Genomic DNA, 15,146 nt, shown 5'->3' on the forward strand with positions numbered 1-15,146 from the left:
CTAATTATTACAAAACAAGATAAAGAAATAGCTAAGCTAAGCTACTTAATTATTACAACGATCAATGCAAATTAACTAGGTAATTAACATATTAAACTATGTTGCTACTACTCTGCTTCGGGAAGTAGAAGATGCATGCGCTCGGTTCTCGCCTCGAAAAGTCCTCCAGTTTTGCTCTTGAGAGGCTCTGTTTGCAGGGTTGAGCATACTCCAGAATCTTCTGCTCCACCTTACCAAACCAATGCTAATGATTGCACCAGTGGCCTGCCGGCCATGATTGGTTGCTGCCGGCCCCCTGCCGGCCAAAAATGTGCCTTGCCGGCCAAGAGTGAACCACTGCTGGCCACCAATGAGCCACTGTCGGCCACTGGTGTTTTGAATCACCACACTACAACAAAGCACAAACAGAGGAAAATGGAGGGTTTTCCAAGGGTATGTTTGTACTGTACCCCTCTTCATCATCTCAAAGCATCAAAAGAGTGGCACTCTAGGATCCAAAACCACCAATCAAGCATTTTCAATGCATGATGGCCAAAGATCCAAGTCGTACAATTTCAATAAATGCACAAAAACAAGACTCTAGACCACTACCTTGTCATAAATGATCAAAGGCAATGGAGACAAAGGAGATTGACTCATTTCATCACTTTGAGTATGAAATGCTCCAATCTTCCTTGTGTTCAATATAATGTCCGATTGAACCGTGCAATGTAACACAACATGCTTATCTTGCTCAAGTTTTACTTGTCATTTTTGTTTACTCGTCATTTTTGTTTACTCATTTTAATTACCGATCCATTCTTTAACCGGTTAAGTCCAAGGTGAGTGTCCTCTAATGAGAGAGGTGTTAACCAAGAGATGATTTAAGACATGAGAGAGATCATGCCATTGGTTAGTAAAAACCCTCAAAAGAGGATTAAAACCATTAAGCACAAATATCAATCTCAAGCTTAAACACAACCCTAAGGCTAGCCAACCCTCAAAGCAAATGAAAAAGTGAAGAAATGAGGGAGGTTGCAGATATTATATGTACTAAAATTGCATGCAAAGTGACACTACAACATGTAAGAAACTCATGCAAATCATGTTTAAAAGCTAAAAACACCAAACTAGTGAAGATCACTACACTATAAGCATGCAATACAAAGCTCCAAAGGTACAAACACTACAAAACAATCCTAAAACAGCCTAAGAGGGGTCCTAAAACATGCTTGAAGTAAGCTAAAAAAATATCTAGAATAGAAAGCCAACACATAGCACAAACTAAATTATTAAGCACAATTGCACTACAAGCATACAAAGTAAGTCTCAAGTGACCAAACCAGCTCAAAACAGAGCTAAAACTAGCAAAAAAAATAGCAAAAACATAATGAAATTAAGGTACAAAATGCTAGAAAATCGTGCTCACGTGTTAAGCTATCTAGGCTTACAAACAAGACACAAGGAGGGGAGGCTACCCCCTCCCATTTTGGACCTCAAAACATAGTTTTTACCATTGAAAATCCCCTAGAATTTAGTGGTTAAAAGAGCCAAAAAAGTTGTTTTAGAAAGCTTTGAAAGTTGGTACAACAACTTAATAATCAAGCAACAAGAAGAGTAGACTACCCCTAACTCCAAACAAACCTCAAACCACCATTTTAGACCATAAAACAGAGATTTTTAGAGGTCAAAACCAGCCTCAAAATATTATGCAAAGATGGCAAAACAAGTATTTAAAATAAGCTTAAAACACAAGTGTTCTACCTCTTGAAGACAAGATACAATTTAGGCACCAAAATCAAGCCAAACCAAGCCAATATCCTCTTCTAGAGCTCAAATAGGACCTCAAGCAACCTCAACTCAATGGTGATCAAGTTTGATCAAGGGCTTATATGCAAGAGTGTAGAGAATTTAAGCTATAAGGCATAAAATATTTAGAGAGAGGATTCTAGAGAGAGAGAGAGAGAGAAACTTTTTGTCTTCAAAAATTTCCAACCCCCACACATGCAAGAGGGGGCCTCTATATATAGAAGATGCAAAATCCCCTCAAAGAGATCCAGCCATACACGTGCAAGAAGATGGCTTAATTTGTGCAAACAGCTGGCACAAAATATCAGAAAATATTTACTGATACACTGGTGGCCGGCAGGGACTTATTGATAATCGATAGGGCACATCAATGGCCGGCAGGACAAAATCCATGGCTAGCAGTGCCCAAACATGGCCGGCAATGCATTAAAAACATCACGTTGAAAGGACCTAAACATGGTCCAAAAATGAGATAGAATTGATGTAGAGTTTGGAAAGCTCAAACCTGTGGCGTTCCCCCACGGATTTCGAATGCTCGACGAGCAATCAAACTCATCACTGGATATACCTGCAAGAACATCCAAGTCTTGAGGATGGTCAAAAATAGGGTGTCTCTACATACATGTGTATGGTGAGATGTTTTTAAGCTCAAGACTTGTTTTTCTATATATAGGGGGGTTCCTCCCCCATTTTTGAGAGTTAGCATTTTTAGAACAAAAATATCTCTCTCTCTCTAGAATTCTCTCTCTCTCTCTCTTGTTATTTTGTACACATTTACCTAGTTTATCTTAGCTTTTGCATACCAATCCTTAACCAAATACTCTCACCTTTGGGCTGAGATAACTTGGGACACTCTTTGAGCTCTAGAAGGTGGTTTAAGCTTGGATTATTGGCTATTTTGTGCTTTGCTTCAAAGGTATAGCACTTGCCTTGTTTCTACTTGCTTTATATATTTGTTTTGCCATCCTTTTAACTTGTTTTAAGGCTGGTTTTAAAGTGTAAAAACCTCTGTTTTTATGACCTAAAAATGGTGGTTTGAGGCTATTCTGAGTTAAGGGGTTGTCCACTCTTTTAGTTTCTTAGCTTGTTAAGCTTTTGTGTTATTATTCATCACTTTCAAAACAACTTTTTTTTTACCTTTTAACCACTAAAACTCAAAGGTTTTTCAGTGGTAAAAATCAACTTTTGAAGTCCAAAATTGGAGGGGTTAGCCTCCCCTCCTTATGTCTTGTTTGCATGCCTAGTTAGTCTCACATGTTAGCTTATTATTTTCGGTTTTAGTGGCTCAAGTCCAGCATGTTTTAAGCTCTGTTTTGACCTGTTTTGGCTCTGTTTTGGGCTGGTTAATTCATTTGAGCCTTGTATTGCATAGTTGTAGTGTAATTTCTTTCATATGCTTTAATGCTTTAATCATCATTATTTTGAGATATTAGTATGTTTTAGTGTTGTTTTACACTTTATTTCAGCACTTAAAATCTCTACAATCTCCTTTCATTCTTCACTCTATTATTTACTTTGAAAGTGGCTTTAAACCTCTTGTTTGCCTAAGTGTGAAATGGAGGTGTTGCACCTAATGGTTTAATCGCTTAGGGGGTTCATTACCAACAGTGTAATGCCTCTTTCATGCCCAAAACAACTTGTTGTTTGAGCCATCTTTCCATTAGAGGACACTCACCAATGGACAAATCAATTAAAGAATGTTTTTGGTAATTAAAATGAGTAAACAAAATCGGACAAGTAAAAGAGGCAAGATAAGTGTCTTTTGTGTTGCATTGCATGTGTTCAAATCGGATGTTAATTCGAACATAAGGGAAATTGGACATTTCATACTCAAAAGTGATGAAATATACCACTTTCCTTGGTCACCATTACCCTTGATCATGCATGATAGGGTGGTGGTCCTTTTGAGTCTTGTTTTACACTCATTAATTTGTACAAACTTGGTTCCTTAGCCATCATACATGGAAATTGCTTGATTGATGGTTTGAGGGTCAAGAGTTTCTCTTTTTTGAGCTTGTGTGATGATAAGGAGGGTAAACAGTACAAACAACCTGTGAGAATACACTGTTTTGCTCTGTTTTGCTCTCTACTGTAGCACGCAAGTGTGAACCAACAGTGGCCGACAACCACCATCAGTGGCCGACCGACCACCATCAGTGGCCCACCGGCCCTCTATGCCCCTTGTCGGCCATCGATGATTTTTGCACAGTGTGTTCCTGAGGTGGAGCAGAGGTGTTCTAGAAGTTGGCACAATTTTCAGTGATCAAACATGTGCAAATAGAGGCTTGCAGTAGCAAAGCAGTGGCTTTTTTCGGGTGAAAGATCAAGTGTGAATGCATTCCTCGCTTCTTGGGATTAGCTAGTTAGTTTAATTAGAATTAGATTAAGCATGTGTTGTAATTAATTAGTTGTAGCTAGTTAAGTGTTGTAAATAATTAGTTAGTTTAACTAGTTATTCAATTTCATTTCGTAATAATTAGTTAACTAGAATAGTTAATTAGTTTCGAGTTTTGTAATAATTAGTTAGCTTAATTAGCGTAGCTAGTTAGTTAGCTTATTCATTCGGACCCTCCTTCGCAAGGGCATAATGTTGTAATAAGTGTGCGTGCATGTGTGTATGTTTTCCAACCCCACGTCTTTCTCTCTTTTATTTAATCGCTTTTGATGGTTTGATTAGGGACATTTTCAATTAGCATATCGCATGCTTTCATCTATTCATTCGTATTGCATGCACCGAGGCTCGGCGCATCATTCAAACTGCATTGCAATTTCAATATCTTCTTTGAATACGTGTTTTATCGTATATTGTTCAAATCGATTCATATGCCCTATTAGTAGCCGAGCCTATTAATTGCATTATTGCATGCGTTGCATTAGACATCTTGTATAGTTAGGATTATGCATCTTCCTAACTAGTTTTTGTTTTGGCTTGGACTGCTCAGTAAGGGTTTACGCTTTAGCATACTTGCATGAGTGTGATTGCCATGTTGCCATGTCTAGCATGCTTGCCATGAGGTTATGTGCTTAAATGCTAAACTGCATGAATGCTTGTGGATGAAGGCTTGTTATTTGAATTGAAACGATTCAACAAATGTGCGTTTCAAGCCCATTTTATTGAGTGAAAAATCATGTTTTAAGCCCACTATATTTGATGGCAAATTTGCAATCTTTAAGCCCACTTGAGGTGGCAAATTCAAACCATTTTCGAAAACAAACATGAGTTGAATTGTTCCAAATTGAGAAAACTAATCTATACTTGCTTGTGTGTGTCACATAATAAAGCTAGTTTAATAATCAAAACAAGAACACATAATGTTTATAAAACATCATATCATAATTAATAGAGGCCGATCTTTGATCGGGCGAGCAGGGGGTGCTCATTTCATGACATTCCTCTCTCGTACCTAAGTTCTCGAGCCAAGGCAACTTTGGTAATGACGGACACGTGGCCTTTGGCACGAGTCACGATTTCCTAAATTTTCTTAGAAAATAATATATTTAGATAGTGACTCTGTATCTGGCAAAGCAGTCTAATTTTGACATTATGTGATTTAAAATCGATTTTTCAAAAAGGTTTGCCGGATTTAGACTCTTTGGTGTTTATCAGTTTCACATTGCACTTGTGAGACTAGATTTAGAACCGCGGGAGTCCGAACTGTGAGGCCTTCTTTTTAAACCCTTTCCAAAAGGCGGGGCGTGGAAAAAGGCTAGTCCACACCTTCATTTCACATCCAAAATAAATATAGCACTTTAAAAATAATAGGATGCTTAACAAAGGTATAATCTTCATGTGAAAACCACGAGTACTACTTTTTTCCCTAACAATGTTTGTAACTTTTCCTATTCTCTAATAGGGTGACAGACTAGTTTGATACGGTATCCAAAATCAAGGCGGATAAAGCTAACTCAACCTATGGGGCTGCCATACAAAGTTTAAGCCGGGGTAGTTTTGAAGCAATCTCCACACCCATGGGTATTTAAACCAGACTTTAGTCTCGAAAATTCCAAACCTTTGCGTTCTAGGCTTTGCTATTTGAACTCTAGTTTCCACCGTCTCAGTTGGTCTCTTAGAAACTCACTACAAACACAGTTTGGTGGCTATACCAGACCGTCAGATGCCGTTGGGACACGACAAACACCAAAGGAATTACACCTTTAGAGGATTTAAAGTCTCCTAGACTTAAAGCAATTACTATGGAAGATATATTGGGTTCGTCAAGTGAACAACCTCAATCATCTCCCATTTTCTCAATACCATCCACATAATGTTTCAATTTTTGGCCATTGACCTTGAAAGTCGTACCATCTTGTGGATTTTTAATTTTAACTGCCCCATGTGGAAAGACTTCGATAACCTCATATGGGTCATCCCACCGAGACCGAAGTTTACCAGGGAACAAACACAATTTGGTATTAAACAAACACACTTTTTGGTGAGGCTCGAAGGACTTACGAGAAATGTGTTTATCATGAAATGCCTTAGTCTTAGCCTTGTAAATTTTGGAGCTCTCATATGCATCATTGCGGAGCTCCTCTAACTCATTAAGTTGAAGTTTCCGATGATCACCGGCTTTGGCCATATCAAAATTGAACTTTTTAATAGCCCATAAAACCCGGTGCTCTAAATCAACAGGGAGATGGCACAGTTTCCCGAACACAATCCTATATGGAGACATCCCGATGGGTGTCTTATATGCAGTGCGATAGGCCCAAAGTGCATCAACTAACTTAGTGGACCAATCTTTCTTATCGGACTTCACAATTTTGTCGAGGATGTGTTTGACTTTTCTATTAGAAACCTCTACTTGACCACTAGTCTAGGGATGATAAGGAGTGCCAATTTTGCAAGTGATCATGTATTTGCGCACCAGTGCCTCGAAGAATCAGTTACAAAAATGTTTGCTACCATCACTAATTATGGCATAGAGGAACCCAAAACGACAAAAAATGATTTCATGGAGGAATTTAACCATAACTTTGTCGTCATTCGTTCTGGTGGCCACTGCCTCAACCCACTTAAATACATAGTCTATAGCCACCAAAATGTATTCAAATCCAAAAGATAGTGGAAAGGGACCCATGAAGTCGATGCCCCAAACATAAAAAATTTTAACAATCAAAATACGAGTCATCGACATCATATCTCATCGTGACATAGAGCCCATGTGTTGACAATGCTCACAAGCTCTACAAAATTTATGGGCATCTTTGAAGATAGAGAGCCAGTAGAACCCACATTGTAAAACTTTAGCAGCCGTTTTCTACCCACTAAAATGGCCGCCACATGCATGAGAGTGGCAAAATGTGAGAATGCTATGGGTTTCACTCTCAGGCACACAACGCCGAATCACTTGATCCGGACAATACTCGAACAATTCTAGGTCTTCCCAGAAATAATACTTGACTTGTGAGAAAAATCGGTCTTTGTCTTGCTTAGACAAAGTTTTAGGAATTTGACCAACCGTCAAGTAATTCACTATGTGAGAAAACCATGAGAGGGTCACTTGTGATACCGCAAAAAAGTTGCTCGTTTGAAAATGAGTTGTGCAAGGCTAAAGGATCACTCGTGTGCTCAATCAAGATTCGGGATAGATGATCCACAACTACATTCTCGGATCCTTTATTGTCCTGAAGGAGTAGAATCCACCTAATCAACCTAGGTTTGGTATCTTTTTTGGACAATAAGTACCGCAAAGCGACATGGTCAATGAACACAATGACTTTAGACCCTAGGAGATAGGACTGAAACTTATCAAGTGCAAAGACAACAGCTAGTAACTCTTTCTCAGTGGTAATGTAGTTTAATTGAGCATTAGAAAGAGTACAACTAGCATAGGATATAGCATGGGGCACTTTATTCACCCTTTGGCCAAAGACGACGCCGAAGGCATAATCAGATGCATCATCTATGATCTCGTAAGGAAGGGACCACTCAGGAAATCGCATGATAGGAACAGCAGAAAGGGCCGCTAGAAGTGTTTTGAAAGCTTTTAAACATGCATCATCAAAGATAAAAGGTGCATCCTTAGCAAGTAAACTACACAAAGGATGTTATATTTTGCTAAAATCTTTAATGAATCGATGGTAAAAACCTGCATGCCCTAGGAAAGACCTAACTTGAAGCACATAAGTGGATGGAGGAAGGCCTGTAATGAGGTCAACCTTAGCTTTACCTCGAGGGGACACAATGTGTCCCACCTAAATTTAACAAGGCCCTATCAATGAAATGGTCCCCTATAATGCATGCAATGGTTGGAGCACCTGGGTCTTTAAGCTTAAAGGATGTGTCACTCAATAAGATGGAGTTTATTTGCTCCGTGAGTACGACCTTTTGGGACGCGTGTGTCCTAGATTTACGCTTTTGTGTACAAAGGTCCTTAAAAAATTTCGCATATGAGGCTAATTACTTAATCGCCTGCAATAGGGAGAGGTTGATTTTAACTTGTTTAAAAACCTCTATCATCCCTTCCATGGATACCACATTCTTATTAAAAGGGGACGGTATATCAAGGCATTGGGGAAAGGGTGCCTTAGACTCATGCGAAGTACTAGGGACTAAGTTATCCCCCTTAGGTGTTTCTTCCTCACCCATGCTCTCATTGGGTTTACCACCGTGGTCACTCTTCTTAGCCCTAGTTGCTTCAGACGTAACTGGCTGAGGCTCTAACTCTCTCTCAATTCTTAAAGTGATCACCACTTGTACCTGCTCATGGTGCTTTCCATTCCCATTTGACCCCTCTGCCCCATATTGACCCTTAGGATTGGCCACAGTCTGACTCGGTAATTTTCCCTCCTCTCTCCTATTCATGTTATTAGCTATTTGACCTAATTGGGCTTCTAGCTTGGCAATAGAGTGAGTATGAGAGTGAACTACGGGTTTTAACCCCTTAAGTTCTGAGAGAACTTCCAACACTTGAGTCTTAAAGGCAAAGTTGCCTTGAAGAACATGCGGGGGTTGTGGTTGCCGATAAGGTTGTGGGGGTCGGTAAGGTTATGGTGGTTGGTAGGAAGATTGGTTGGCAAAATTGTTAAAATTCTACCTTGGTGGTGAAGGATTGTAAGAAGTTCCACGTGAATGAGTCTCCATGAAAAATTAGGGTGATTTCTCCATTCCGAATTTTATGTGTTGGATTATGGGTCATTATTCGGGTTGGAGAATCCTTGAGCCGCATTCACATATTCTTGGACTAATTCTGAAAATTGTGATACCGAAGAGTACTCACTTAAGTCATGAGCAGGGCTCGCGCAAATAGCACATTCCTCATGAAATTAAGGTTGATGATGTGTAAGGGCATGTCCCATAGCTAATAATTGGTCCATTTTGTGGGACAATGCCTCTATTTGTGGGGCTAACTCTAGGTTGTGCCCTACCTCATAAATGCCCCCTCTTTTTGGGGCTCCAACTACCAGTTACCGAACTGCAAACGCATAGTAAAGGAAATTATCACTTAGGTTCTCAAATAATTGCCATACCCCGACATCATTTTTGGACATGAATGTCCCACCACAAGAAGAATCTACCATTTGGCAGTGAGGCTCAGTTAAGCCATAGTAAAAGGTTTGATCAAGTTGTTAATCAAGCACTTGGTGGTGGGCACATTGTTGGAGAAGGTCATAAAGTCTTTCTCATGTTTCATGAAATTGCTCAATATCAATTTGGGCAAAATTGGTGATGGCTCGCCTAAGTTGGTTAGTCTTACCAATAAGAAAGTACATCTTCAAAAACTTCTGTTGTAATTGGTCCCATATTGTGATAAAATTAGCAAGTAAGGAGTTCAGCCAATGTTTGGCTTTGTCTTTCAGTGAAAATGAGAATAGTTGCAACATTAAGGTCTCATTGGTGAAATTTTGGATCCTCACTATAAAGCAAATTTCCAGAAATTCATGCAGATGTTTATAAGGGTCATCATGAGCTAGTCCATGGAGTAATGGGAGCATTTGGATGGTGCTGGACTTAATCTCATAATGAGCAGCGGTGGTGTCAGGTAACTAGATGCATGATGGTGATGTATATACAGTGGGTGTGAAGTAATCCTTAAGGGTCCGGTTGGGCCCATTTAGGCCATTCGGGTTCGCTATCTCGAATGGCTCGAAATATGGGTATGGATATTCAAACCTAGGAACACGGGAAGATGCTCTAAGTTTCCTAAGAGTCCTTTCAAGTTCAAGGTCCAAATTCCACAATTCAAGGTGACAAGAACGGCGCCCGTGCACACACCACTCACACACACACTTTAAGTTTCTAATTTGTGCACTAAGTTATGAAAGCAAAATAACAAAAGAGAAAATACTCACAGCGGTTTAAGGAAAACGCTTTACTCGACTTGCAGGTGCTTGACGTATAGACTGTTGTCTCCAACCTCCACTTGAGCTCTTTCTTTCTTTTTAGCACTTTGGTGCTTTGCTTGTGAGTATTTGTTTCTTTTTTAAATACTTTAGTGTTGCTGTTTGTTTTTAAAGCTCGGTTGCACTCTGTTTGCATTTTGGTGATAGCTCTACTTGCAAACACTCTACACACTTAGCAACACTAAAATATAAAATCCTAACCTAAAAATTAACATAGGAATTTAACTTTAAATTACTTAATTTTGCCAGAAGTCCCCAGCAACAGCGCAAAAATTTGATGGGTCGTTTTACACTCAAAAAATAAACACTAAACTATATCAAATTTCTTGGAATAGTAATAAGCCCAGGTATCTATCCACAGGGACAAATGAGAAATTTAAACTAATTTAATTGTTAAATTCCTAAAGAGATTAAGGAATCATAAACTAGTAATAACTAAATTAAACTAAGAGATTAAACTAACACTTATAAATAAAATTGGAATTGTTGATTTTTAGAAAAAAAACCTAGGGTAATGAATTCAACACTAGTTACATAAATAAGGTTTCAATATGATACTCAACTATGTTACGGTTCGAACTAAATAATACTTTATAACTACGAGCTTGAAGCATTTATCAAGAAAATTAACACGTTCCCCATCTTAAGTAGTATGAGTCGTTTGCTCTAAACTAGGGTAGCAACACGACTCGTCCCTCGTAGTATGGCTTGTCTCATACCTTGAACATGAAAGCACAGAAAACCATTGTACGGAAAGCATTCAACAATCATAGAAAGAAGAATACTTGAAAAGAATAGTGAAAAATATATGTGAAACTACTTAAACACCATACAATATGTTCAAACCTTCACATAATCAAAAAGCAAAAAGAAAACCCTATTTACTTGGCTAGGGTTTCATCAAAATCTTAGAAATAATAGCCTAGCCACTCATGGAGGAGTGGGAAGAGGTAGAGGAGGAAGAAGCCACCATGGGAGACATTCTTCAAGCTTGAAGTTCTTTTGTTTCAAACCCTACCCTCTCTCTCATTTTTCTCTGAAATATTTTAGAACCTCTTTTCAGTCTATTTTTCTTCTTTTTATTCCCAGTAGAAGAGCCTTAAATTTTCAAGTACGCAACCCTAGGTGGGCTGCATGTGCAGTGGAGCTTGGCTGCACGTGTAGTGAGGTGGTAGGCCGAGATTTTTTGCTCCTCACACGAAGAATCTATTTTCATGCCCTTTTTACTTAAATTTGCGTGTTGTCTGCCAAATCTGTCCAAGTGCACAAAACACATCAATTATATTTTGGTCACCCGCAACGGGGGTGGGGTGGAAGCGGTATCGCCTCACCCGACCCAACCTCGATCCGATATAATTAAGAATATATATAATATAATTAGATATAAGAAAGGAATATTAAAAATCTGTGGTTCTATTTAAATATAAATAAATAATAATTCTAAAAGTCTCACTATTTATATATATGAAAACAAGAGAAATTATTTAGTGTGCTAAGAATTTAAATAGTTCTCAATTTTTTTGATTATTTGAAATTTGGTCGGGTATCCGCGAGGGCAGGGATGGGGTTGAAAAATTCACCCATAGTGGGGTTAGGGCAAGGGCGACGATGGGGTTTAAAAGCGAAAGCAAGAGCACAAGATGACAAACTCGCCCCTTAATCATTACTAAGTTCACTAAATCCAAAGACACTCTGAGTGATGACAGAGAGCACTAGAGTTAGAGCTCTAATGTCAACTCTAGTGATGTGACAATACATAAAATAGAAAAAAAAAAAAAAAAAAAAACCACAACATCACTAGCCAAACCATCAAATCATATGGTGAGGCCCACCTTTAGAGTTCCCTCTAGAGCTTCTCATTTAGAGATCTCAAACATTTTTGATAAACTCTCAAGCACCAACCCTTATAAAAAGTACAGTTCCAATTCAGACCTCTAACTTAGTTGCTCTAAAAGCAGCTCTAAACATGTAGCACCCAACAAAGGAAGATAAAGCACATTTGCACATACAGTGCATGTGTTTCACGCATTGTGTAAAAAATAAAAAAAAATTAGAAATCCCGGTCAAATGTAAAACAACGGTAAAATAGAAGTATTTCAAGGTCTATTCCAGATCTATCTCTCCTCCGTCGTCCCTCATCTCTATCGTTCGGCGTCTTGTCCCTCCTTCACTATCTAGCGTTCACTATTTCCCTCTCCGTCTTTGTCATCTTCTCCTTTTCCATCTTCTTTCTCTCGCTCTGAAAGCATTTTCAGATATGTCCTCCGCCATCCCTCTCCTCCACCGTCTGACGTCTTCTTCATCGTCCACTGTCCGGAATCTTCTCCGTCTCTAATCTTCGTCCCTTTGTCGCTTTGAAAGCATTTCTAGATTAGTGATGTTGTCCTATATCTTTTGTCCTACTCTCTCTCTCTCTTTCCATACTTATACATATATATACATATATATATTTAGATAAATTTCTTAGAATGATGAATTGATATATATTTTGAGAATAATGAATTGATAAATTTCTGGGAATGATGAATTAATAAATTTCTGGGAATGATGAATTGATAAATTTTTGAGAATGATGAATTGATAAATTTCTGGTTAATCATTTCTAATCAATGATGAATTGATTTTGATGAATTAATGAATTGAATGAGAGTGAATTGATGAATATTTAGATATGTAGACTGTAATATTGATGAATCCTTTCTAGAGCTTGCAGTTGTAATATTGATGAATATTTTGATATGTTGACTGTAATTGAATTTAAGTCTTTTGATTTCAGTTTAAATTTTGAATGAGCAAAAGTAGAGATTGATTCAAATAATGGTGAGAATCCTTTATTAAATGATAATGAAGAAGTTGAAAAACCTAAGAGAGGAATGTGTTTTTGTTCAAAACAAGAAGTGTACACATTTTATGCCAAATATGCTAAACATAATGGATTTTCTATAGCTTATAAAAAAACAAGTTTTTGGCGATGATGGCGAATTAAGATACTTTGGGATTGAATGTTTTCGATTGGGGAAGAGAACAAAAAAGTTAGAAGTAAACCTTCTAAAGCTATCTCTGTCCACAAAAATTGGTTACAAGGCAAGGGTACAAGCGAGCCTACAAAAAGATGAGAGATTTACGTTAACCACAGTTAACATTGAGCATAATCACGACTTGATTCCCACCAACTCACGTCATTTTGCAATGAATAAGAAAATTCTTACTCCTGTTAAGAGAAGATTAGAAATTAATGATCAAGCAGGGATTTGTTTGTCTAGGAATTATCACTCAATGGTTGTTGAAGCTGAGGGTTATAAGTCATTAACATTTGATGAGCAAGATGCAAGGAATTACATTGACAGAGCTAGAAAATTGAGGTTTGGAGAAGGAGATTCCGATGCACTTCAAAAATATTTTTTGAGGATGCAAGCACAAAATTCGAGTTTCTGTTATATGATTGATGTTGATATTGACTTTCGCATTAGAAACTTTCAGGCGGCTTATGAAGAATTTGGAGATGTTGTTTCATTTGACACAAATGAATTACTGCTCAAATGAATTGCTCAGCCAATAGGATATGATCAGAAATTTGGTTCATCGTGGTTGGTAAATAGTTAAGTTAGTAACTCCCCAAAGATGATGTTAACTGTTCAGAACTCTAAATAGTTAACTACCAGTGAGGCACATAAACACTCGATTACACGCAAGATTCATAACTAAATACCAACATTGTAACATCCACATACACTATTACATCTTCATAACTGATACGACACCAATTACAAGCAAGATGAAAAACCCATAAATATGACACCAACTTCGATTTATGTCTGTTTCCAATTTAAGTATCTTTGCGCTCTAAAATTGAAGTTGTTCGCTTTGAAAGTGAATTTGTTCGCCCATAAATCGTAGTTGTTCGGTGACAATTGGCATATTTTCCATTTGCACTTCTCCTTCACCTCTACATTATGAATTTGTAGGCAAGCACCATCCAATAAAACCACCGCAATCATGACAACAATAAAATAACTTGTTTTTGTTTCTCTCCATCTTCGAAATTTGAATAGTTGTTTTTTTCCGACATTTAGGACAATTTCTGTTATAATATATAAATTGATCTGAGGTACAGTCGTTAACACTTGAAGTTGATATCTGCAAAAATATAAAGCCAAATTTGAATAATTTACACAAGCTACTCTCCTTCAGAACAAGCATACCCAGTCTCAAAAGCAACGCCATATAATTCTAAAAAAAAAAAAAAACAGTGTATAAGTCTCCCCTATCAATTAGTTAACTAATTTCCTTACTTGTATGCTAAAAAAAAAAAAAAAAAAACAAACATATTTTGTGCCCTCAAACAACATAAAAGTCATTCACAAAACTTAATTATTAAATAAAAGTTAATGTGAGTTCATATTTATTTTTGACACTTAAAAAATGTACAATGCATTGCCATGAGATGGTAGTCTTAACAAGTGAAGTGTACAAAGCACAAAATAGACATATATTGAGCTAAACCACATATCAAACTTCATCTTCATGTACTTTGCATTGTTGCTAATATAATGTCATGTCCCTGTTCAAATAGTTACATATTTGTAATATTTGATTCATTTTCTTTCAAGAAATATTGTGTACTCAAACAGGATGGTTATTGAGATCAATAATTATAAGAAAACTTTGCAAATAATAACTCTAACTACAAATATGACATTTTTCTTTTATTATGGACATCAATAATTATAAGGAAATAGAATAATTCACATATAATAATTCTAACCATACACCTATATTCTGCTACGGAAAGGCAAAAATGGACTTAGAGGGGCCGACCATTCTTATAGAATGCTCAGACTCAACCTCAATAATACCAACAACAAGGTTTTCAGAATGCTTAGTCCCTTTTCAGTATATATCAACAACAACAACAGCAAATTATTATTTTATTTTTTTTCCTTCAAAAGAAAATTAAACCCCTTTTCAAGAAACCAGTTCGTATGATGATTTAGATCAAGGTTTTCTAGAAA

At 37.4% G+C, this 15,146-nt stretch overlaps 1 protein-coding gene and 1 pseudogene across 1 annotated transcript; one reads left to right on the forward strand and one right to left on the reverse strand.

Annotated features, from left to right (window-relative positions):
- Positions 1–6,017: 6,017 nt before the first annotated feature.
- Positions 6,018–8,596, reverse strand: LOC114307498 (uncharacterized; annotated as a pseudogene).
- Positions 8,597–9,284: 688 nt separating this feature from the next.
- On the forward strand, positions 9,285–13,677 carry LOC145821329 (protein FAR-RED IMPAIRED RESPONSE 1-like). Its single transcript, XM_082917837.1, has 3 exons — positions 9,285–9,399; positions 9,552–9,619; positions 13,081–13,677. Exons 1-3 carry the CDS (start codon positions 9,285–9,287, stop codon positions 13,675–13,677), a joined length of 780 nt encoding a protein of 259 aa, XP_082773963.1.
- Positions 13,678–15,146: the final 1,469 nt, after the last annotated feature.

This window comes from Camellia sinensis, chromosome 1, assembly GCF_055761805.1.
Source record: "Camellia sinensis isolate YWXY chromosome 1, ASM5576180v1, whole genome shotgun sequence".
Taxonomy (NCBI): Eukaryota; Viridiplantae; Streptophyta; class Magnoliopsida; order Ericales; family Theaceae; genus Camellia; species Camellia sinensis.